Source organism: Pleurodeles waltl, chromosome 3_1, assembly GCF_031143425.1.
Source record: "Pleurodeles waltl isolate 20211129_DDA chromosome 3_1, aPleWal1.hap1.20221129, whole genome shotgun sequence".
Lineage (NCBI taxonomy): Eukaryota > Metazoa > Chordata > Amphibia > Caudata > Salamandridae > Pleurodeles > Pleurodeles waltl.
The window spans coordinates 229907975-229934494 of record NC_090440.1 but is presented as its reverse complement, the minus strand read 5'-3'; the positions used below and the strand labels follow the sequence as shown (position 1 = coordinate 229934494).

At 44.3% G+C, this 26520-nt stretch overlaps 1 protein-coding gene across 7 annotated transcripts in view; it reads right to left on the bottom strand.

Moving 5' to 3' along the window:
- Positions 1-26520, bottom strand: part of CELF6 (CUGBP Elav-like family member 6) — a 435439-nt gene that overhangs the window by 312846 nt on the left and 96073 nt on the right. For all 7 annotated transcript variants that reach the window (XM_069222257.1, XM_069222258.1, XM_069222260.1 and 4 more), the window contains exon 2: positions 25889-25971. In XM_069222257.1, coding sequence (XP_069078358.1) covers positions 25889-25971 — 83 coding nt within the window. The remainder of the gene's footprint in view (positions 1-25888; positions 25972-26520) is intronic.

The window sequence follows — 26520 nt, the reverse complement described above, 5'->3', positions numbered from 1 at the left end:
CGGAGCGAAAGTGTTGTAAGGTGATGTAAGGGCATGTGACTGTTCACGTAGGTGAAGCCTAAGTTGTGTAGTGGTGTGAGGAGTTTGAAATGAGTGCGTTTGTGTATCGGGATACAGTGGAGCTCCCTAGGTTGTGGTGTGATGTGAGTTCTGTGTGGGAGGTTGAGGATGAGTTTGGCTGCGAAATTCTGGATGGGTTGCAGTCTTCTAGTGAGTTGCTTGGTGATCCCAGTGTAAAGGGTGTTTTGGTAGTCCAACTCGCTGGTGAGAAGAGCATGAGTGACAGTTTCTTTAGAGTTGCTTGAGCGCCATTTGAAGTTCTTCAGCATCTTCAGGGAATGGAAGCAGGATGTAGTGATGGTGTTGACTTGTGTAGTCATGTCCACTTTGCTATTGATAATTATTCCGGGGATTCTGGCATGGTTGGTGGTGTGGATCTGAGTTTGGCCAGCCACCAGTTGGAGTCCCATGGTGAGGTACTCTTTCTGAAGATCAGTACTTCTGCCTTGTTGATGCTAAGCTTGAGACAGCTGGCTTTTATCCTGTTAGGGACTTGAGTCATCCAGTTGGTTTCTAGTGTTGGGAATCTTATCCAAGAGGGAGTGTATGAGTTTTATGTCGTCGGCATAGGAAAGGCTGTTGATGTTGTGCGCGCAGATGATGTTGGCCAGAGGGATCATGTATGCATTGAAGAGGGTGCGGCTGAGGGATGACCCTTGAGGCACTCTGGAGATCAGTCTGCAGGCTTCTGAGGATTAAGGTGCCAGGTTGATAGTTTGTGTTGTATCTGTTAAGAAGGTGCATCCTGGGATGCTAATCTCGTGCAGGCGGAGGATGAGGTGTGAGACCATATAAAATGCAGAAAATCCAGGAGAATGAGGGCTGCCATGTCTCTTCTGTTAAGGATCATGCAGATGTTATCAGTGGCGGTGACAAGTGTTGTTTGTGTAATGTGGTTAGGTCTAAATCTGCATGGCATCATAGAGCTTGATGTTGCTGAGGCGGTTGGTAAGGCGTTGGTTGATTAGTTTCTCTAAGACCTTTTCCAGGTATTGTAGGAGGCGGATGGGTCTTCCATGGCACGATCATCAAGGTGTAGTTCACGTAATGGACTATAACACCTGATCCTTGGTTTGAACCCGGACACCTGCTTCCTGACAATAACCCAGACAGTGGCCCTTTAATAGCAAACCTGGCTCCTTTTCTACAGTATGAACGGAGGCATCTGGAGCATAATATGAACAGAGCCACAAACTGCGTGGAAGAAACATTGGTTTCAATGAGCACTAATGACAGAACTATGAAACACACAGGAGGTACATATTAGTTTGTATATAATAGGCACTATAGTAATGCAAGAAACAAGAAAAGCCAACTAGGCTCAAAATTAGTATTATACCATCATATTTTGGGTTGGGATTCTTGGGTTAAGACAAGGAGCTGATGCCAGAGTTTAACTAGAAGGAAAGCAGTGAAGGCTCAACTAAAACCTTCACCCAAGTGTCAGGGTGCTTTCTGGAAGAAGGCAGACCAAGTAAGGAGAGTCCTCTTCCCATTCGCTGAAAGGAAGGGGTGATTGGAAACTGCGATTTGTATTAGTGGCTGAAGACTACTGTGATGGGACCCGTCTTCTCTCTCTCTGTCTCTCTGTTTCTATCTCACAGTCTCTGTCTCCTGTTATCTCATCCTGCACTTTTTCCCTTTTTCTATCGTCTCTCCTCTGTGCCTCAGCTTTTTTTGCTTCTCTCACTTTTTCTCTCTGATGTTTTCCTCTCCTGTCTCCTTCCTTCCTCATCTCTTTTCTTCCACTTCTTCTTTTCCTCTCTTTCTGGTCCTCCTTTTCCCTTTCCTTGCTCTCTCTCATTCACACCCTATATCTTTCCCTCTCTGCCTCTTCCAGTCTTTATTCAGCTCTTTCCTCCCTTTCTCTCTGCCTCATCCTCACTTTCTTCCACTGTCTCACCCCTTTCTTTCTTCTTCTCCTTTCTCCACCAACTTCTTCATCTTCTCTCTCTCTTCTTCTTTACTTTTTTTTCCTTTCGCTTTGCCTTATTCTCTGTTTTGCTCTCTCCTTTGCTTCTTCTCTCACTTCCTCGCCTTCTTCTCTGTCTTCTATTTTTGGTCAGCATCGTGTTCCTGCCATAAAATTTCTTTCAGGAGCATGAGCAGGGTCTTCGCTAATTCTGGAGAGGTGTAAGACTTTGAGAGTCCATGTTAGTTTTTTTTATTTAAGTGAGCATGTGAGCAAACTCGATAGGCTATAATTGAAAATTGGACCCAGTTGAAGTCCTTCCAGGGTATGGATTATAAAAGATTAAACCTGACTTCCTAACATTGCTCTTTATTCTATGTTTTACTCCAGGATAGGGACTATAATAAGGATAGGCCCGACCTACAACCACTGCCCTGCACCATGGAAACCGCCAGCTGATTAGCTGGTACCCTGCTTGCCCTTGCATTCCTCCGACACAATGGAGTTTTACAAAGGAGCAGGTACTTTTAGTTAGAGGTACCTTGATCTTAGTTAGGCTGATGCTCCCAGCATATAGGAGTTAGGAGACCACTGTGACGTAGGTTCCTGAAGTCACTGCATGTCCTGCCCCAGAAACCAAGGAATGACTTACCCATTTTAGTTTTCTCTGGGGATGATGAACCCAGTTGCACAATTGTCTCCTTGCTGTAGGTAGAGGATATGTCAAGCTGCAAAAGTATTTTCACCCTGACAGATTACTTGATGACTACTTACCCAAAAGGGGAAAAAAGTGTTAAATAACTCTCCCGATACTTTGACCCAACTAAGGGAGGCCTGGGAGAGAGACCTGTGTGGGGTAGAGGAGGACAAGTGGCCCGGGGCCTTGGCTTCCCCGAGTGAGTGAGGCCATACTCTTCGCTTCCATCTCCTACGACTCAAGATCCTTCACAAGAGTTATTATGCAGCTACAACACTACTGAAAATGGGTAAAGCAGATGTGGCACTGCCCCAAAAGGTGTGAACAACTAAGTACATTCTACCATATGATATGGGACTGTCCAGTGCTACAGAGGTATTGGGTGGCAGTGGCGGCCTGCATTATGAGTTTATGTGGAGGTGGATTAGAACCGGAGGCGAAGTGGTTCCCCTTGAACATTTGGGGCGACAGATCTTACCCGCACGGACTGCCTCTGGGTCACTCTTGGGTCTGATCGTGGCCAAACGAGACATAGCCAGACTTTGGGGAATGGACCCTACACCGCAGTTAGGTGACTGGAAAAGAGATATGAACTGATGTCTTTGAAAGTAGAGGGTGTCCGCACAAATGGACTAAGGTGTGAGGGTAATGGAATGATTATCGGGGACAACTATGTACTCCTGTATTGGGTGCCATTCAAAATGCCCGGGAAAGACAGAGGCTAGACACTCTTGTGACTTTGAGAGTCGCTGGGGGCGGGGCGAGGGACAGGGAAGGGTGAATATTTACTGGATATGTATTGCACAGTGCCACCGTACTGTTTATCATCATGCTTGTTCCTAATGTCACCTGGTTTATTTTTGACTTACTGGCAAATAAAAATCATTAAAAAACTATTTCCCGACCTTCTGTATAGATCTATGGAAAGCTTTGTACCTTTTCAAAGCTGTACAATTTTTAATTTTGCCACTTCTGCACGAAAATGGCGACTTTTGTGACACTTAATGTTGCAAAAATCACTAACACTCACAAAAAGGTTCTGCATAAAATATCCCTTGCAGATTACAGTAAGCCTTTCATTACGAGCTGAGAGGTATCCCGATAGGGCAGGTAACAAGAGTCAACGGTCTACTGCGTAACAAACTATGAGAGAACACAGCCGTCCTGATATTTTTCCCAAGAACAATTTGACAATAAACCACTTGCACAAAGAACATGGTAAAAAAGGAAAATTCGTATCCTTATGTTATCTGTGTTTCCCCGAGGGTAAGTTTTCTAGCCGGTTTTTCCAAACACGTTATAAAGAAGCACTTACAGCTATTTTCCTGTGCAATGCCACTGTACATGGAAAAACTCTGAAAAAGGTAAACTTGCAGAGGAAACGTTTTACAAACAATTTACAGATACCAAAAAGGCTAAATCCTTGAGCTGCATGTATAAGAGATTGTGTGATTGCTGATATGTAGAGTAAATGTGAATTTTGCAGTATAAAAATAAACACACCACTATCTATCTAGTAATTTTCCTGCTAAAACATAAGCAGTTTAATCCAAGTCACTTTAAAAATGGCTCCGTAATAATATGAAAATAATTCTGTAGGAAACTGGGTTACTGGTTGAGAGGGGCAGCAACCACAATCTCTCTCAGGGTGAAACACAAGCAAACCCCAAATTAACTTGTGCTTATCCGTCTGGTAGCTTGGCACAAAAGCCTTAACTTAGAGGCAGCGTGTAAAGTATTTATGCCAACCTTCAAACAGTAATAAAGTGAAAACACAAAACGAGAAAAATCCCACACCAATTTAGAAAAAATGTAGTAAACTTTAATAACATGTTTGAGACCAAAATGACAAAAATCAAATTAGCAGAACCATAGATACGCAGTTTTAAAAGTTTAAGTCAAAACAGTGCTTAGAAGCACACAAGCCAAGTGGGGTTATCTGGTCATGTCAACCTGGGAGGAAGTCACAAGTTCAGGCCAATCACGATGGAGTGTGGGCCGGATACAATGACCAGGTTACGCCTGCTGAACAAAGTACCTTAAATCCTGGTTTGCGGAGTGTTGCGAGATTCTACGTTGTGGTTGCATCACACTGCGGCCGTTCCAAAGAAGCTGTGGGGAGGCAATGTAGAGTTGTGCGTTGTCGTCAAGGAGGCCACCGATGAGGGGCTTGAAATGTGAAGTCCTACATCTAAGATGAGTCAGATGCCAGCGGTTCTGAAAAAGCTGTGAGGCTGCTATGTGAAGTACTGCATCGTTGCCATTGATGAGGGGCTTCCAAAGCAAAGGCCTGAATCAAGGATGTGTCACACAGTGGCAGTTCTAAGGAGACTACAGGCTACAATGCGAAGAGATGGGTTGTGCTGCATGGGTTTTGCCCACAGAACCACAGCTGGACTGACAGACCACCTTTAGGCCCACTTCAAAGGGTCCACAACTGGGTGACACCACTTGGGGACAAGACACACAGTAGGCAAAGTCCAGATGCTGGATTCAAGGTGGTTGGAGCCTTTTCTGCCCCTGAGATCCTGTTCAGGGGGCTAGCCAACTAGCCCTTAAGTCACTCTGGTGGTCATGGGTTCAAGATGCAGGTCCAGTAATTCTCACTCAGGCAGGAGGGCAGCAGAATAGCAGTCCCTCTTGAAAAGCAGCACAGCAGTCCTTCTGAGTCTTCCACAGGTCCAGAGATTGAAGAGTTGGGTCTGAAGGTCCAATATGAAGTAGGAGAAGGTTCTGGAGGTTCCCTCCCCTGAGGAATTTGGAATTTCCTGCCTTCCTGCCATGGCCCCAGTTTGTCTGGGGTCACAAAAGACTAGTGCCAAACACTTTGTGAGGTGCTCAGGCAGAGGCTTCGTGGTGTGCAAGTGCGGTAGGTGACAGGTCCTCCCCCTCATTAAGTCAGAGATGGTCCAATCCTGCCAACACTTATTTCCCTTTGTCTCACTGTCTGAAAGCAATACACAAAGACCAACTGCCAGCTACACCTAGTAATGTGATCTAGGATACAGGATGTTGGCACCAAATGGTTGAGACAAGAAAACGCCATCTTTCTAAAAGTGGCATTTTCAGAATTGTGACTTAATGCCCGGTATTGGCATTACATTTGTATTTTAATTACAATTCTTTAGACACCAAACACGAACTTCATAGCTTCTCCCAATTGACAGTTATCGCTTATTAAATGTAATAAGGTAACCCAATGTTATCCTATGGGAGAGGTAGGCCTTGCAGTAGTAAAAAAATAATGTAACTGCATTTCACATCCAGGACATGTAAAACTTAAAAGTACATGTCCAACCTTTTACAAACACTGCACTCTGCCCTATGGGGTATTTAGGGCTTACACCATGAGTAACTTATATGTTTTGAAGAGGAAGGTTTGGGCATGGCAGAGGGTTTATTTTGCCAGGTCGAAATGGCAGGTTAATTCTGCACACACAGGCTGCAATGGCAGGCCTGAGACATGTTTAAAGGCTACTTAAGTGGGTGGCATAATAAGGGCTCTTGACCCACTAGGAGCATTTAATATACATTCCCTGGGTACATGTAGTACACTTTTACTAGGGACATACAAGTAAATTAAATGTGCCAATTAGTTGGAAGGCACTGTTACCATGTTTACAGGAGAGGACACACGTGTTTTAGCACTGATTAGCTGTAGTAAAGTGCACAGTGTCCTAGGGCCAACAAAAAACAGATCAGCGGTAATGGAGGAGAAAGGCAAATAGTTTGAGGGAAGACCACCCTTAAGCTGTCAGGTCTAACAAACCACATGCTTTTGTGTAACGAATTAAAGCAGTGCAGCAAAGTAACATACTGTCATAAATGTGTCCTTCAACTAAAGATATTTCATTTAAGGGAAACATAGTTCAAAAGAGGGGAAAGCTAGTTTTTCATTTCATTGTTTTAAAGGCACTTGTAATTCTGCTCCATGACCTGCCTTTCATACTTGTTAAGCATCTGTTAACTCTGGCAGAAAGCATAGTGATATCAAAACTCAACAGTTCACTTTCTTATTACTTGTGGCTAAATATGTTACAACTAGACAGCAAAAAGTATATACTCTTATATATATTACAACTTTCCATGTTCTATAGTTCAATAAATGCAACCTCAGGCCCGGGGCGCAACTAGACTAAAACTTGGGGGGGAGGGCTAAAATGTCAAGGCATCATAATAGCTGATTCAAAATTACTTGCTGGGGGCCTCCCTTGGCTTTTCTGCTGCAGCACATAAAAATCAGAGTCATTCTTTGAGACTACATGACGCAAATAGTGCATTTAAAAAGCACACTGGGTCAGTAACATTGTTCTCGGCATGACAGGATTTTGGGGCACCCCTCAAGAAATTTTAGCACAGTGAATGACAAATGTTTTATTTTAATACACATAAAGCCACTAAACCTGGTGCAATGTGAAAGATCAGATTCTATTTTGCATAACAATCTGTGGCAGATCATACAATCCAAACACACTAGGCCAGTTGTTTCAAACCAACCGGTCTTAAAAGCTTTTACAAAATATTTGAGCATCCCTCCCCCAAAGGAAAGTTATGAAAACAGGAAGCAAATACTGCTGTTTAAGCACATTTGTTTAGTTATTGTTTGGTTCATGTTTCATTTGCCTGCACACAAAACTATTATGTTATTTGCCGAATATGAAGTTAGGATAGTAAACAGCTTTGTTGCTGTCTGGTGGAGGCTGCCTCATAGCCTAGCTGTATAGCACATAGAATGTTGAATATATATTCTTTGGTACTTTGTGACGACTACCACCAAATATTTTTGTATTTGAAATGCTTGAGCATTCATTTAGCATGAAACACAACCCATTTTTTATGAGGTTTACTCTAATAATGTGCATTAAAGATAGAAACTCAGCACACAAGTATGATTATCTGCATCACACATGGGTGTCAATCTGGGACTATAAAGGGTAAGAGATGTTGACATAGTTTTCCATTTGGTACTCATCACACTGCACCGGTTTCCCCCACGTCTCTGTAGAAGGATCAGAAAACAAGTAGTGATGGCTGCAGCCAGGAAGGGCTGGTGGAGGGGGAATAATAATAAAAAAAATAAGACTTACCTGCTGCCTCACCTCCGCCGCTCTCACCGCCTCGGTGCTTCTGAGCTTGACTTCCTCCTCTCCCCACCCAGTCCAGACGCTTCTCTCATGCTGTTACACAACATGAGAGAAGCACTGGGATTGGCCTGATCAGGCTAAAATGCCGCCCAGTGAGAGAGTGGGAGCCTGGGCTTGGTCTCCACCCAGCTGTGCAACACAGCCCGGGGAGAGTTCTAAGTGCGCATGTCAGTTTGGCTAGTCTCAGATGGCCGGCCAAAAATTAAATGATAATACAATGCTTTTATTAGCATTTTATTTTCTGCTGCCTTTCAGCAGGGGGTGATGCTCCTCCACCTTAGCAGATGGGCCGCCCCTGAAAATAAGTCCTGGGTGTAATCTTAAAAATACATTTCTGGCATATCTGAGCAGAAAGCAATTACTCCAGAGACAAAAATACCTTCCATTAGTATTATCCATTTTAAGCACTGCATCTCTTGGTAATATAGCCTTCACCCCGGTAAACCATTGCTGAACTCAAGACATCTCTAACAATGCTGGCATCGGTCCTCAAAGAAGCCACGTCCCCCTTCCACTTTCCCTCCTGCATCCTCCTCAGCTAAATGTAACTACTACAGGGATGATCATGCAAGGTCTGCCTTGAGGCCTTATGTAGCAGGTGGGCAGCTTTTGCTTTCAAGGGATTCTTGCTGGTCTGCTCTAGTGTATCTTAAACAGTCCACCTTTATTCCTAACTATATTCTATACCCATTCCTCGGACTGTGGTGCTTCACTCTGAATCTACACCTCTTTTCTTCTTCTTCTTTTCATCCTGCCTTCTCTCATCAATTTCGATTTCTCCTTTGCTCTGTACCCTTTGTCCAGATGCCCATGCGAGGCTATATGTAAAACACTGTTGAACAGCCGATTTGAGATACCAATGTCCTGAGGAAGTCCTGCTCTATCCACAAGACTCCTTCATTCCCACAGTCTTGTGTCCTACTGTCCTCTATGCTTCTCTTTTTCAAGCCCCCTCCATGTGTGTTTACAAAGGAGAATACCAATAAACAGCATATCATATGAAGTTCCTCTGCATAACTGTAGTAACATTTTCTCAAATAACACATTTCTCAAACTGCATCAAATTTCCCCACTCCTCTATTTTCTAAAATACGTATTGTACCTGTATTTCGGAAAATAGAAGTAATATAGGAGCTGTACAGGCTGAGTGCTACATTCACTTTATTGTTACCTCGCAGCCACTGGTAAATTATTGCAAAACCAAAAAAGAAATATTTGAGGCACCCTAAGATAGAATTAACAAAGTAGTAACTAAATCTGAGGTAATTTTGGAGTCTTCTTTTATTACTTCAGGTTTAAAGTAGGATAACCCCACACTATTTACAAAATTGTAATCTTACTCAAGATATAAACAATTATTTGATGAGTAGCACAGTGAATTAATATTGGTAGTTACATAGGACAATGCACATTTCCTGACTCTGTCACTTTTCAAGAGCTCTTTGTTGAACAATCACCTTCTAAGCAGTCCCAATCAAGAGTCCTGCTATCAATAATCATCAAGGATATATCAATAATTATCAAGGATAATGAGTAATGACTCAAGTAAGCAATATGAATACTTTCAAAGTGACAAGAAATTATCAGTTTTCACAACTTTTACTGTCATAAATATGCTCTTTAGGTAATATCTGGAGACAGAATTGGTCAATTAAGTAGTCTTGAAGCTGGTTGTAGATCTAGAATATGTATCCTGCTAAAGCATATCCAATTACATATTAAATTAAAGACACACGGTAAGCTCTAAAGCAGCAGGGTGAACTTCACAGTGTTCACAGTGCTCTAAAGCAGCACTGTGAACTTTGATGAACTTCGGAGCTCAACTCTAGGTATAGCAGGAGTCATATCCTAACCCTATAACCTGCATTTATCAATCAGCATGAAAGGTTGTTATCAGTATTTGTATACTGCACTTCACCATTAGTATGGCACAAGATGATTCTTTATTCCATTTGCCCTTATTGTATGGATTCCAAGAGGTTGCTGCTACTGACTACCAACCTTTTTTTCACCTGCTTCTCACCTACCTCTTCCTTCTTTTACTTGTTCCTACTGACACAGAGGCCCCTACCAACAATCGTGGACAGAATATTGAGGACAATAATACTGTGTATACAGAATATCATGTCAAAAATATCCAGGATCAAAATATCAAGAATGTAAGTGCAAATAGGAAAGTATAGATTTAGTATTCTTTACTCCACATCTTTATATATATCATCAAGGTACATGTATGTGGAGTTTAGTAGAGTAAAATTTTGCATATGCACAATATTCTTGTTTTCGATGCTCTTGACACAATATTTTGTCCACTTGATATTGTGGACTCAATATGTTGTCCAAACACCCCCTGCCAAGCAAGCCCACATACATGCTTGCCATGCCTCTGTGTGACTGAATGCAATAGCCTACAAACCCTGCGAAACTTTAGAATCTGTAATGTCTAACCAAAGCTCAAACTAGATTCTTCATGTCAAACCAAAGAATCAACATCTTCCATAGATCTTCAGAACAAAACATTGTAATGGATAAACTCTGGGCACAATTGTTTCCACACCAAAGCTCAGTGACGGACTGTGAATCTTTCATTCATTTGGAGAAACCACCAACTCATCTCTTCCAACATTAACCTTGAAACCATGACTACTTTTACAATACCACGGAGTAACAGTACCTTCTGCAGACTAGTTAAAATTCATCACACACAACTCTCACCTCACTTCATCCTTGGCACCACAACTGCCTTACAAAAGAGAAAGTTATTCAATGGCTCCAACAGAAACCACTCAAGACCTCCTCATAACCTGAAAAACAGAGCAAAGATAGGGCTGCTCAATACAATTGCAAAAAATGTAAAAGAAGGAAAGCAAAACTGAATTGAAGAAGTCGAATGACTGCAATGACAAATTTCACAACCTAGCCTCCACAATTACCAAGATCACACTACCCCAGTATTGATGCACCTCTTGTCATGATAACAAATATCCTGGAATATTGTCTCAGACATAAGTCAATGAGTAACCTCAGCAAAGCACAAGACAATCTGTGCTAGTGGACTACAATGCCTACCTCCCCAAACAGCTCCTCAATACCAGACACCCAGATTTCTCCCCCATCAGACACTTGTGCACATCTTGAGGTCATCCAACTCTTCTCTAACACTCCTTTCCAGGCCTGAACCATTACTCCTAAACTCAGACATCTTCCTCTCAATACCTCTTACACAAAGCCAACCATATAAAAGATTAACTTTAATCTAGTTGATTTAGCCAGCTACTAATGAAACTCCAATAGTGCACTCCTGTGCAAACTAGAAGAAAGTGCTGCTTTTTCACTTAAATGCCCAACTTCCTCTCTCTCTCTAATTGTCACACTTACTTCCATTCTAGAAAGGGATCACAATACACCCACATATCCAACTGAAAATGACACCTGATATGAAGAGAGATGCTACATACTGCTTATGGGCCTATCTGCCATCTTTGATATAGTTGTCCTCTTCAGCGTACTATAGGGCTGTGAAAGCTTCCAAGTAATCATTTAGACTGAACCTCCTCCTACCTTTCTTGCAAATAAAGTATCATCTTGTGCCCACCATACTCAGTGAATTTATTCCCCACTAACTCGGGAATGCCGTAAGGTGCAATTTTCTTCCAACTCCTCTTGGACTATTACCTCAGCCCATTAAAAGGATTCATCAAGTCATTTAAGCTTAACTATTACAGTTGCACATATAACATCCAGATAACCTTCAACCTGGGAAACCTAGAGTGATCTGGCAAAGATCACTGTCTATAAGCCATGGACCACTGAATGTTAATAAACCATCTGAACAACATATTTGAAACCAAGACACTTACAGGTGGAAAATTAATGCACCATTCTACTACTCATAAGACTACAAAAACGTAGCAGCAAACCAATTACTTCACCTCTCCCTCAGAGACCACTTTACTCCTGCTCTCAAAATGCTTGGTTAGATGTTGCTCTTTCAAATCACTTTTCATTACCCACAGGGGAATCTAAACAGAGCTTCAGTGCTGCACACAGCCTGGAATGCTGGCCTCAAAAATGGCATCACAGCCCTCTGTCCTTTCCTTCGGGAAGATACACACTGATGAAATTTCCTTCTCTATCCACAAAGCAAACTTTTAAAACTCTTTCCCAGCAAAGATAAAAAAAATCCAAAACAACCTCAGATACAGGGATGAGGTAAAGACCTGGCTATTATGTAAAATGCGACTTCCCTACTGCTAAGCAGTCCCAGATCTTAACAATCCCACAAAGATGAGTCAGTTACCTATGTACTGATGGTAGGTATTTGCATCGCTCACTCCTCTTGGCACCAATTCAGGTTTAAGTGCATCGAAAAATATTGCTTGTACTATAGCAACCCTCTGGTCATCATGCACCACACCAAAGCCTCCTTGTAAGGGAAAAACACAACAATTTTATCTATAAGCATTGCTGATTTTTGCTTCGCTTTACATACATATAAGCTTGAAAACAGCTGGAGCACCCTAGGAGTCTCTAGAGCTGACACCAATACTCTTTCCATTCAGGTCACACTATGAGCCGTGTTTTCCAACAAACCACAACCAACTGAATAGCTTGCAACCCAGCCACAAAGAAGCCCTTTGGGCCGCAATACAGTACAATTTGTCTATTACTTGTCAAACTGAACATAATTGAATGTGTGTTTCCTTAAACTAATGCAGACTTGGAAAGATAAATGTAGATTAATTCAAAATAATGACCATGTGAGCGAACAAAGTAGATTTGAACCTGTAACTAAACAATTGCATTAAAGAAAAAAAATGTAGGCCCTAATTATGACCTTGGCGGGCGGAAGATCTGACCGCCGGGCGGCCGTCAACGCGGCCGCACTCCCGCCGCGGTCATTATGAGATCCCAGCTGGGCCGGCGGGCGGAAACCTGGTTTCCGCCCGCCGGCCCAGCGGGGATCTTGGGCGCAACACAGGAGCCGGCTCCAAATGGAGCCGGCGGTGTTGCGGTCGTGCGACGAGTGCAGTTGCACCTGTTGCGCTTTTCACTGTCTGCTATGCAGACAGTGAGAAGCTGCATGGGGCCCTGTCAGGGGGCCCCTGCACTGCCATGCCAGTGGCCCAGGGGCCCCGCGACTCCCCGTACCGCCAGCCTTTTCCTGGCGGTTCAAAAGGCTGGTGGTCGGGGACTCGTAATCCCCTGGGCAGCACTGCAAGCAGCGCTGCCCAGGCGGATTATCACCGCCGGGGCAAATGTGGCGGGAAACCGCCGGCCCCGGTGGTGCGACTGCGGCGCTTCCGCCGCGGTCATAATTCCCGGGATTGCACCGCCAGCCTGTTGGCGGTGCAATCGCCACAACAGCCCTGGCGGTCTTTGACCACCAGGGTTGTAATGACCCCCTTAGATTGGTGAATCGCCATTCACAGTAAAATATTATTTCGGAAAATACTGCCACAGCATCACAAATGTTTGAGACAACTAAACACATACAAAGTGAGCAGAGCACGAAAAAGCTATGGACATTCAGGAAAAACAATATTGCATGCATATATCTTTTTCCAAACAAACATTGAACATTATGCTAATTAGGACTGCACAATTTTGTGCTGGGCACTACATAATTCTAATTAGGCCCCAATTACAAATTCTCTGGAGGAGAGTGTGATACCTATTGCACGTGTTAAATTAGATTCTAAGGGGATCTGAATTCTTCAGGTGTAATAAAACGTATCAATTATGATCTTTGTCTGAAAAAGGGACATAATATACAGATTTTAGTGCTCTCTGTACCAAAGCTCTGGTATTTACAAGGCACGTGCCCTCCAGTAAAGTTTTTCCCAGGTACATTTTGACAAGGAAAACCTGTTGAAATGTACCTTGTTAAAACGTTGTGGTTGTGGGGCTTGTGATTTCGATATGCACTGTAGTTAATTAAGATTTTCAAAATTAACTGGCCCAAACAACTTAAGTTCACATAACTCTTTCAGTAGCTGTAAACTCTATATAGCCCCTCATTCATTCATTCACCTCAATGTTTCATGCATGGTGCAAAGCTCTGCACTACAACCTACAACACTTAGAAATATAGCTCAAAAGATTTTGAAATGCAACCAATTCTAACTGACCACCATTACTCCACAGCATATGACACAAATAAGATATGTGTCAAGTGATGTGCTTTTAAAAAGCAACATAACTGATGCCCTTTTCTATTTTTGAGACTTTTATTTATGGGGGCTATAGTTTGCAGCACTTGTAACCTTAGCATTTCTTAAAAAACTTTACAGAATATTTTATAGTTTTGCAGGATTGTAAATGTTCTGAGGTGTTAGCCATTTTATCTTTATCAATCTCAAAAGGATGAAAGGGTAAGATACCCTTGTTCAAATACGTGTCCAGTGGGCTTTAGGTCTCTGTAAAAAAAAAGAGTTGGTTTGTAGACAGAAGGTCAGGAGCAGCTGCTCCATGAGAGCGCAGGCGAATCACCCGTTGCAAAAATGTCTCAGAGCTGCTGAAAAATAAAATGGTGATAAAGTTTATTTATTACCATTTTATTTTTCAGCAACCCATCCTGAACTGAGTGTCAGGACGGGCGATGCAATTGGTGCTGAGGGGCAGCAGGGAGCTGTGCACTAGGTTTAAAGTGCGCCTGTTCCTTTGGCCAACAGTCTAGCGACGGCCACCCAGACATTTGCATTTTAAACTTTTCTAACCGAGCTGTCTTAAGACAGCTGGGTTAGAGCAAGCACGGGATTCCAGTGCTCTTAAGAGCACTGAGAGAGGCTGCTCCCTCCGATCCTGACACTTCTCTTATTCTGTTTAACAGCATGAGAGCAGCGCCAGGACTGGGTAGTACAGTTTCCTGGGTCCAGAGCTTCGAGGAGAGAAGACACCGCAGCGAGGAGGATGTTGTGGCAAGTTAAGAAGGTAAGTGCCTTTTTAAAAATATATGAATGCCGCCCCACCACTCTATATACATGGCTGCTGCCACTGCAGAAGTTTCAAGCCAGGCTCAAGCCAGATGCCTTGATCTGGCTCAGTTTGAGTTCCCCTTAGACCGTTTTGTCCAGAACAAGCCAAGTTCGCATGAGGTTTCTCACTGCTACCCAACTCTAACCTCATTTGTCAAAATTTTAAAACAAAGCATTAACCTGTGACGTAAAACAGGAGAAAGTAGTAACCATCTAGTGACTGAAATTCACAAACCAGAAAAACAGAGAACTATCTCTGCTTGCCCACTTGACCTAATGGTGTAATCCTAGGCAATATTTAATTTCACCATACCAACTTTTATTTAATTTTTGCACAAGACAGCACATTGGAATACACAAGTTTGGGATGAGTCCTCTACAAAGAGATCTCACATTTGATTTAATAGACTATTATGTTTCTACATCTATAATAAGAATCTAGGCAACATTTAGGATGCACATGACAACTGTCTTGCCTCTTAGTTAACTAATGGGATTGCCTTTAGGGTGGAGGGGGCATAAATGTTGTGTATGTTCATGATAAAAACTTCCACTTGTAATATATACTCCTCAGTGCAGTGATATAATCTGATGTACTGAGGGGAAAAAATTCTGCGTGCACTATTTTGAATTTTAGATGACTTTATCATATTTTTGCATGAGGTTTTGTTGCACAACTTCAATGTCAAACATTTTCTTTGCTTGGCTCGTGCATGTGCTCTTAGAGCCAAACCACACCCCTGGCTCCGCTCAGCTCTCCCTGTAATTTAATAGCTCACCCACTCATATGTAAAAGGCATCTATATCAAAGACATATTTTTGGTATGTTTTGTCATTGCATTTAGATAGCACTCTAGACCTCTTTTGTTCAGATGCTATATATTTTTTTATCTTATATTGCACTGCACTTTATGACTGGTCTCCCGCCACTAAGAAATAAAACAAACTACTGCAAATATGTGTGTCAAAATAAATCAACCAGTAATTTGTAGAGCGCACGCTATCACCCTTTGGGTCTCTGGGCGCTATGGTGCCTTGTCTCAGTTGAAAACCCATGTCTTCAGCTTTTTTCAGAACTCTGTCAGGGTTGGTGCTGTTCGGAGGATGAGAGGTAGGGAGTTCCAGGCCTTGGCTGCAGTGTAGGAGAAAGATCTGCCTCCAGAGCAACTGCGGCGGATGTAAGGGGTGTGCGCGTGGGCCAATGTGGTGGATTGTAGGTGTCTCTCAGGCTGGTGGAAGTTGATGCAGTAGTTGATATAGGCTGGTCCTTGGTCATGTAGAGCTTTGAAGGTGAACGTGAGGTTGTTGAACAGGCATCTCTTCTGGATGGGGAGCCAATGGAGGTCTCTGAGGTGGGGGGTGATGTGGGCCCGTTTAGGTAGATCCAGAATGAGCTTAGCTGTGGTGTTTTGTATGGTTTGGAGTCTCCTGAGAAATTGGGTGGGCGTCCGGTGTAGAGGGCGTTAGTCAAGGAGGCTGGAGACAAGGGCCTGTGTGACAATTATTCTGGAGATGATGGGGAGCTATCTAAAAATCTTGCGGAGGATGTGGAAGCATGTTGAGGCGACTGCATTGACTTAATGATTCATAGTCAGTCGGTTGTCAAGGATTATGCTGAGGTTGCGCACCTGGGTTGTTGGTGCAGGTGTGGGTCCTAGTTCCACAGGCCACCAACTGTGGTCTCAGGTGTGGGAGTTGTTACCGAAGATGAGCACTTCTGTTTTTATCAGTGTTGAGCTTGAGACAGCTGGTTACGTCAATCGTTGCCCTACGGAAGTAGGATTTGGCGTTAGTTGAGTCTTCGGTGAGGGAGAGGAGATTATGTTTAGGCCATGGGCTCTGACGATGTCTGCGAGAGGGTGTCATGTAGACATTGAACAGGGTGAGGCTGAGGGAGGATCCCTGGGGTACACTGCAGGTGATGCTCTTGGGTGCGGAGGAGAAGGGAGGCAGTCAGATGCTTTTCGTTCGTCCTGATAGAAATGGGGTGATCCATTTGGGGGCATTTTCCCGTATGCCGATGGCGTGGAGTCTGTCAATGAGGGTGTGGTGGAAGACAGAGTTGAATGCAGCAGAAAGGTCCAGGAGGATCAGGGCAGCTGCGTCTCCACGGTCAAGGAGAGCCCTTATGTCATCTGTGGTAGTGATCAGCGTGGTCTTCGTACTATGGTCTGCAGGGAATGCGGATTGGGATGAGTTGAGGAGCTGGTTGAGTTACAGGTAGTCAGTGACTTGCTTGCTCATGGCCTTTTCCAAGCACCTTCCTGAGGAAAAAAATGAGGGGATTTGGTCAGTAGTTTTTGAGGTCTCTGGGGTCAGCCAAGGGCTTCTTCAGGAGGGGTCTGACTTCTGCGTGTTTCCATTTGTTTGAGAAGTTAGCTGTGGAGATGGACGTACTTAGGATGTAGGTGAGTTCTGTACTGATGGGGTCAGCACCAAGGTTGAAGAGATGGTGGGAGCAGTGGTCGGTCGGGGCACCAGAATGATTGGGCGCCAAGATGGTCCGAGTGGTCTGTGCCGTGAGAGGGGTCCAGGTGTTTAGCGTTCAGTCAGTGGTTCTTGGTTGTGCGAGGTTGGTGGCACTGAGGGTGGGGGGGTCAAAGTTGTTGTAGATTGTGGTTATTTTGTGTGAAAGAAGTCCAAAAGTGAGTCACAGAGTTCCTGGGAGGGTTGGATGGCATTGTCTGAGGCAGGGGGTTTGCAAAGTCCTTGACGATATTGAACAGTTCCTTGGTGTGGTTGGCCTTGGAGTTGATGCGGTTGGCGATAGAACTTTTCATGGCTTCTTTGATGCATTGGTGGTATTCGCTGAGGGCTGTCTTGTATGTGGCTCTGTCGGAGGGGCTTTTGGAGGCTCGCCACTTTTTCTCCAAAAACCTCTCCGACAGAGCCACATACACAATGTCAGGCACAATTCTAATTTCCTGCAGGTTTTCTTCCTAACGAAAATCCTTCAGGCGTATATAACACTATCTCTATCTAAATTACCCTAAAATGGGTGCTCATTATACAGCTTTTATTGCAATGGGAGTTTTGCAGGGCACTCATGTTGTGTGTTTGTGGTGAGGCAAGATCTGATATCAGCAGCTTTCATCCCTGCTGCTGCTTTCACACCTCCTCCATGGACCTATTATGTGTCGCTTAGGCAGAGCAAGGGGATTGAAAAGCGGGCACCTGAAAGGCGACAGAACAAAAAAAGCAAATGATGGTACATCTGGCTTCAAATATATGTTTTTTAAGGTGAGGTGAATCCTTTGCAGTGACTGACTTGAAGGCCAGGCTGACAGACAGCAACCCCAGCCCAGACTGCCCAACCTATGGCAGCTGACGGGGGAGGGAGGGAGTTGCGGGCTGAAGCCCAGTCAGCCCAATGGGTGTTGCACGCCTGCCTCAGGCCACATGCTGATTTCACGGAAGAAAAACGGACACCATTTCTAACATTATGAATGATGTTCAGTTTGAGAACAGTGTCATATTTATAACACTAAGAATTTTAGAAAAGTATATGTGACAGGCCGTTTGAACTATCACAAAGCACTTAGGGTCAGATTTACTAAAACCTGGTGCAGTGCTGTGCCAAAATTTGCAGCGGGCATCACTTTAGAAACGCAGGAATGCACCGTATTTACTAAAATACAGCACACCCCTGTGTTTCCTCCTGCGCTAAATTTAGCTGCCAGTGCCAACGCAGGAACTCTTGCACCATAGCGCAAGGGTGTGTGCGTTAAAGGGGATTGACTGTTTATGTGCAGGAAGGTATTCCTTCCTGCAAATAAACAATCTACGATGGCGATTTGCCACATCTATGTGTGGTGCAGATGGTGTGCAGCAGAATGCAGCACACATGGAAAAAGCAAAAACAAAGAGGAATAAAAGTATTCCTCCTCATTGCGCCATGCTAACGCCATCCGCTGGTGTTCGTTTTTGGCGCTGCCACAGATTTACGCCTTCTTGTAAATATGGAGCAGTGTCAAAAGCAATGGGTGTTGCAGTGCAACACCCACAGCAATACCCATTGCACACCACTCTGATGCAGAAAACTGCATTGGAGGGGCTCATATTTACAAGGTGGCGTTAAGCCACAAAAAGTGGCTTAGCGCTGCCTTGTAAAGGGGGCGCACTGCACAGCGCCATTGAAACGTCACAAAAAGTAATGCTCTGGGGGCGCTATGGCCTTGTAAATCTGACCTTTAGTTTCAGAATATGCTTAGATATATGACAATTTATTTAAATGCTATATTGGCCTTGAATATTTTTATTGATACTTATCAGTTCGATAAATCTGTCTCGGTTTAGTCAGAATATATGCTTGTGTGAAATGCTTCTGCATTTACAAGGATGCTTTGAAGCTTTACCTCCACCATGGTCCCATCCACATCTAGTGGCCAACGGATGTCGTTCAGATGATGTGATGAAACAGAAGCTGAACACATCCGAAATAAGCAGCTCAAAATGATATCATGAATGAGCAAACTGGCTGCAGCAGAAACATGACTTAGTTATGCAATGATGGATTTTCAGACATTCTTAGGGTGTAGTCAAATCAAAAGGCAGACACATATATTATGCAACTCCCTCACATGTATTTGAAGGGGCACCAAGGCCTCAACCTGCCAAGGAAACCCAACCAAAATAAGACTGAATGTCCCTTTCCTGGTGTTGATGCTGTACCCACTGTTTTCTGCTGATGTGCCTATAGACGCAAATCACAGTGCCCAACTGTGAGTACATCACTCCAACAACCCAAAGGAGCATTAGCAAACATGCGTGCAGCGGTGAGCCTGCTAACCAAAGTGCAAGCTGAGCTGTGACTAGAGACGAGATCAGCCTGGTTGACCTGCTGTGACATCATAAAATAAGTAGATAACATACCCAAAGCAACAAAATGATTTCAGATTGTATAAATAACAAGAAATAACCACCCACCAAGTACAGTATATGAGTCAGGAAAAACATAAGAACAGCTAACTATAACAACTGCTTGTAACGAGATACACAGGAGGAGCTACACACAAAAAATGTCTCCAACAAGGGAACCATAGAACAGAGCAGTCTGTAGATGGGAAGCAGTGCCATGGGAGTGGGATACACCAGCACCCCAGTAGAGACACTTATTAAGGAAGAAACAAACCCAAAACAAAACAATCAATCAAGCAATCATAGCATTTGTAAAGCGCACTACTCACCCGTGAGGGCCTCAAGGCGCTGAGGGGGGGGGGGTACGCTGCTACTGCTCAAACAGCCAGGTCTTAAGGTGTCCCCTGAAGGTTAGCAGGTCCTGTGTGTGTAGCAGGTGGATAGGAAGGATGTTCCACGTCTTCGCAGCGACGTGGGAGAACGATCTGCCACCGTTGGTCGTTCTATGGATGCGTGAAACGGTGGTGAGGGTAAGGTCAGCGAAGCTAGTGGGTCGGGGTGTAGAAGGCGAGTCGTCTGTTGAGGTATTCTGGTCTGGTGTTGTGCAGTGCTTTGTGAGCGTGGGTGAGGAGCTTGAACGTGATTCTCTTGTTGATGGGGAGCCAGTGCAGGTCTCTCAGGTGGGATGTGATGTGGCTGTGGCGGGGGGATGTCCAGGATAAGGCATGAGGAGGCGTTCTGTATGTGTTGCAGTCTTTTCTGGAGATTGGCGGTGGTTTCTGCATAGAGGGTGTTGCCATAGTCCAGTATGCTGCTTACGGGGGCTTGGGTTACCGTCCTTCTGGTTCCGGTGGGGATCCATCTGTAGATATTCCGAAGCATGCGGAGGGTGCTGAAGCAGGAGGAAGAGATGGCGTTGACTTGCTGGGTCATTGATAGCGATGAGTCCAGGATGAACCCCATGTTGCGTGCGTGGGCGGTGGGTGTCAGTGCGGTTCCCAGTGTGGCAGGCCACCAGGAGTCATCCCAGATGGAGGGGTGGAGCCGAGGATGAGGGGCTCAGTCTTGTCAGAGTTCAGTTTCAGGCAGCTCTTCTTCATCCATTCGACGATGGCCTTCATTCCTTCGTGGAGGGTGGTTTTGGCAGTGGCGGGGTCCTTGGTGAGGTAGAGGATCAACTGAGTGTCATCGACTTATGAAATGATGTTGAGGTCATGTGATCGGATGATGTTTGTGAGCGGTGTCATGTAAACGTTAAAGAGCGTCGGGCTAAAGGATGACCTTTGGGGTATGCCGCAGGTGATCTTGATGGCTTCAGAGAAGAATGGAGGGAGGCGGACTCTCATGGTTCTGCCGGTGAGGAGGGAGGTGATCCAGTCCAGGGCTCTGTTGCGGATCCCTGCATCATTGAGGCTTGTGCGTAGGGTGTGGTGGCGGATGGTGTCGATGGCGGCCGAAAGGTTCAGGAGGATGAATGCCGCTGTTTCGCCGTTGTGCCGGATTTGATAGGTTCTCTGAGCTGGCTTGACCACATATGTAAGACCATGTAGCACAATATTGTGTTCTCCAATGACCCAAACTAACAAGCGGTGGTTCAAGCAATGATTTCAGGAACTTAATCTGGACATCAGAGTCACCAGTTTCCCAAGACCATGCATGATTATCTCAGACATTATTATTTTTTTCTTTGCGTTCTTGGATACTTTGAGCTTTACTTCTACCATTGTAAATTCAAGTCTGTAGGTTTCAAAATGAAAACCTGGAGAAGATGAGCTACTCAGACCTGGACCTGAGAAACATCAGAGCCCTTACTTCCAAGCCAGCACAAGGAGCCTATTCAATCTGGCACAGAGAACCTATCATAGCTGCCACAGAGACCCTATGTGAACTGGCACAGAGTCTATCCAATCCGGCACAGAGAACCTATACAAGCCACCACAGAGAGCCTATAAGAACTGGCACTGAGTCTATCCAATCCGGCACAGAAAATCTATCAAAGCCGCCACAGAGAGCCTATATGAACTAGCACAGAGTCTATCAAAGCTGGCTCAGAGAACCTATCAAAGCCGCCACAGAGAGCCAATGTGAACTGGCACAGAGTCTATCCAAGCCACCATAGAGAACCTACCAAAGCCGCCACAAAGAACCTATGTGAACTGGCACAGAGTCTATCCAATCTGGCTCAGAGAATCTATCCAGGCCGGTCACAGAGAGGCTATCTGAGCCACCTCAGAGAACCTATCCAAGCTGGTCACAGAGAGGCTATCAGAGCCAGCACAGATAGCCTATCCAAGCTGGCACAAACAGTCTAAGTACAAAGGATGAGTGGGGACCATAAACGTTCCTAAAATGAGTTAAGGAGACACAGAGCGTTAGGACTACCGAAGCCTTGTTTAGCTGGCCCACTACACGTGGGCACCATAATAGACCTAATTAAAACTGCAGATAATCGCACTTAGGTAGCTATGGGGATGCCATAACTTTATATTTATTACATGTAATGTAATAGCTTTTTAAAAAATTAAATGAGATCCTGGTAATGAACTGTCATTAACTGTCAGTAAATTATTTGTGATGTACACTACTGTATACGCACAAAGTATCTGATCCACTCCTAGTGTCCTGGGAAACCACATTAGAGATTTCTATGTTGAAATGTGAGTTACAGAGGTATTCAGTTTTATAAATGTATTACATGTAGTATATATGCAGATGCACAGACAATAAATATGATGTGTAATAGCATTGTTGAGTGTGTGGACTGGCCATGCTGCCCGCCTGGACTAATAGCTTCATGGCCGGAGCATAAAGACAGCGCTTTGGGGAGCAGGACTGTGAGGATCCACTGGTATCTATGGTTTCTAAGGATAGTCCAAGAAATCCTTGAGGATCATGCAATAGATACTAAGCTTCCTGGATAATAATCCGTCAACCATAAACTAAATGATGTATAGAGCATCTTACAAAGTACCTGGCTTGGGACCACATGGTGGCATGGATTTGAACCTGATGATGTGCGTCTTTTGTGTTCTTTACAGTCCTTGAACTCTTTTGTGAGTGCATGCTCCGTTTGCTGTTACTCATTGTGAAGGAGTCAGGGTAAGAGCAAGCACTTCCTGGGAAGGGGCCTATGGATGCATTGGTACTGAAGCCAAAAAATTCCAACAACTTTATTGAATGATTCATTGTCGGAGCTCTGATACTTGCTTCATAGCATGATTCCTAGTGTTTTAGGTCAGGCGTAAGCATTCGACCTCTTGTGTACTTTGAAGTATACTTATACTGTGGGTTCAAAGTGATTTCATTTGTTGGTTGCAGTGTCCTTTAAAAATCCTTGCTCACTAGTCGCCAGTTCTGCCTCTTTGTCCTGCCTTTTTCTCTTTGTGAGTAGAGACCAACTACTATATAATTACGCCATGTCCTGTTTATCTCTTCTGTAGGGGACTTTTTTTTTTTTTTACTTTTTGCCTGTTTGTCTTAAACTGTGGGTGTGTGTTCCAGAGCAGCCATGCTTCCTTGGGCAAGTCCACACCCCTCCACCCCCTCAGCTCCCTCTGCAAACATAAAACCAACAGTACACCCACCCCTAAACCCTCCCTCTCTTACCACCAGCACTCAATCGGTAAAAAACGGGCTTCCAACAACTGGCAAACAAAAAGCTTGTTATCAAAAGCATTCATGTAAATGCTGAGGCCACACTTCCTTGGGCAAGTCCTCTAGCAAGTCTCCCTCCCCTCTTAGCTCCCTCTGCAAACATAAAACAAACAGCAGGGGGGTGTTGTTTCCAGGGAAAGCTCGCCCTTGCTCTCTTTCTTTTGTTTTGACTGAACATTTACATGCTGAGTTTTCAGCTCCATGTTTACAGTGCAAAGAGCGAAAATCTAGGTGCAGAATTCAATGCTTTAAAAAGTCACAACAGAGAAAGCTTCACTCGTGACATGGGCAGCCATGCTCTGGTCTTCAGCTAGTGGCCCAGTTACAAAATATCTCTATGTGTTGCCCTCAAAGAATGCTCATTTTCTCATGACTCTGCTTTAAGTAACTTCCTGCCCCCAGAACTTCCCAAGGGTGCTAAACCGATGAGTCTGTTTGTTCCTTTTGTGTGTCTCCTTCGCGCTCGCACTCACGGCGGCCGTGGCACTTTGAATCGGCTCACTTAAGTCAACTAATGTTTTGCTTTGCATTTTCAATTTCTGTGGCAAGAAAAGTCCAGTTAGGAATTTACAAGGCCAAAAGCTCTAACTGGAGCAAATGCGAGACCGATATTGTGAGATGTAACATAACACATTAAAAACAGTACGTGTGACAAATCAACCAATTTCCAAGTCAGTTGCATGTGTACTGATCAGAAATGTACTGACACGTTTTTGTAAAAACAGTCGCACAATGTATTATGATGAATAATGGTACTCTTCTACAAGGTACGTTTAGCTTCTGACTTTTCAGCAACCTAACTCTCTCGCCACCCCTACTTACTGCCCTGTCTGAGACTACAACCCCCCAACTCCTGCCCATGTGGTCTGAGATGCATGCACCAAAAGTGTCAGCTATGCGGGCAGAGGAACAGCTACCTGCCCACACCCCACCCCCTCTTCCCCCCCCTCAAACTGCCTTCAGCATCACAGGGTGAGCAGACAACGCTCCCCTGAGCCTCACACAGGCCTCCACTGGCTCCAGACGTCTGCTCAAACCCTTGCCTCCGAACCCACATCCACCCCTACTGCCCCCGATCTCAGTTACCTTCTGACTCTAGCAGGGGGTAAACAGGATTGTGAAAATGCCTACTGGACTTGGAATCTGCTTTGACGTGACTGTGGAGCCAGTAATGTGGATTTGCATGTTATTCCTCGAACTAGGATCAATAACTTTTAAAAGTTGGCCAAAATTGGTGATGCCAGTCCACTCGCATGCCCGCTCCAAATAACGGACTTCTAGTAATAAGGTCCTCTGACAAACTTTAAAACCAAACATATTTTAATACCTTTCATACTTGTAAGTATTCTTCTAAATACAGGTCTTAGAAGAAAGTGAATCGTCACGCATCCATTTTTTCCCCCTGTTTAAATATATTACAGTCATCTCCCTACTCTTTTCACAGTGAAATGCTGACTGCAGGATTTCCTCAACATGTTCGAGTACATTCCCAAATTATGAGGCAGGGTTGACCAATTTATGTTAAAGAAAAGTCCAGTTATGAACTTATAACGCCAATAGCTCTAACTCAAGCAAATGAGAGACCTATTGCATTGGAAATGCTTGTTTCATGGTGCTGCCCTTTATGCATACACCACAATATCAATCTTGATCCACGGCTCCTTCCTGATAGTGTTGTTCCAAATAATCAGAGACAGGAGATATTTGCTTCACTTCACTTCAGGGTAACCAAGCCACGGGGAGATGGTTCAGCGTTATTGCTTTAGTACCAGATGAGGTGCTGGACGCTGATCTAGCACATGGCATCCCAGTCTGGATTGATGGTGTAATTTCTTCAAGTCAAGGCGTCGGTTCAATCTGCAGACAGGTGGTACTATTTCCTAACTTTAGTGTAAGTTGTTAAGTCCTTCTTTTTAGGTGTTTTTTCCCTATTCAGAGCCAGGCCTCAGGCTCTAGACTAATAGACTAATATGAATTATTGCAAAGTCGCGGGTTCTATGACAATGGTACTCTTACATCGGCTTCAGAACAATGCCCACAGCACTAGAATGATGTTGCCATACTTTAGGATTTGACCTTATGAAGGTGGAACTCACCCTCATTTTTATTATCAATAGCACAGTGCAACTGCTAAACATATCTGCAGACTTCTAGGTACAAAATAAACACAGCTGGGTGGAGGATGTCTTGTAAACACATAACCTGCATGTCATATACCAACACACAACCCTCACAAAACCCATGTGCACAAAATCCATCTGAGAGTCATCTGACGATTATCCATTCAGTAATCAATAATTAACGCTTTTCTGGGCAAGCAGTTTCTAATGTTTACTCTCTCTTTTTTTGCCAGGCTGTGTTTTTATTGTTGTATTTATTGCAGTAATAACATCTGATGGATCAGATAGCAGCCACAGATGTCTTCATGACAGGAGATTTATGCATTTCAAGCTGATGTGAAACTGATAGAGCCCAAATCTGCTTTCAGAGCAACTAATCATAAACATCCATGCAACATGGAGGAGAGGGTGCAGCAAGGGCCAGCCAAGTCATTCGTCGCCTTTATTTAAAGTAAAAAGCCACTTACCCCAGGCAGTGTCTTCTGCTCGTGCAGGGCGCTCTGGGCCTTCATGGCGGACTCCCGGGCACAGTATGTGAGAAAGGCACACCCTGACAAGGAGAAAGAAACAGAGTGAGGCCACCAGGCTGGCTGCAAGAGAACCAGTTACCAACATATTCTAAAATGGCGGCTGCATTCGGGGATGCGCCAGACATTCAGGAAGCAAAGGATGTGCTCAGCATCTTCGACTGAACGATTCTGCGTTTGGTTAAGGTGGCCTTCAAAGTGGTAGCCAGATGCTGGAAACAAGGAAGAGCTCTTGTATTGTTTTGTAGATTAGTTAGGTATCAGGGTATGGAGGAGGAAGGAGACACAGCAAAAGTAGATTCTGGCATTGGATTGCAGTTGCACAAAGCACAATCAGAATGAGGCAATGGCTGCCAAAAGGAGAGACGGTGAAATGCATTTGACTCAGGAGACGCTGAGTGAACGGCCGGGGGCATATTGACAAACTGGCTGTGGTGAACCTCCTATGAAGTGCAGACACAGAGGAAGCAAACTGGAAAGTGTGCAAGCAAATCGAAGAAGCACAAAGTATGGTTTGAAGAGGATATAAGACAATTGGAGCCAAAAAAGGGTAGGCAACAGCAAGCTACTGG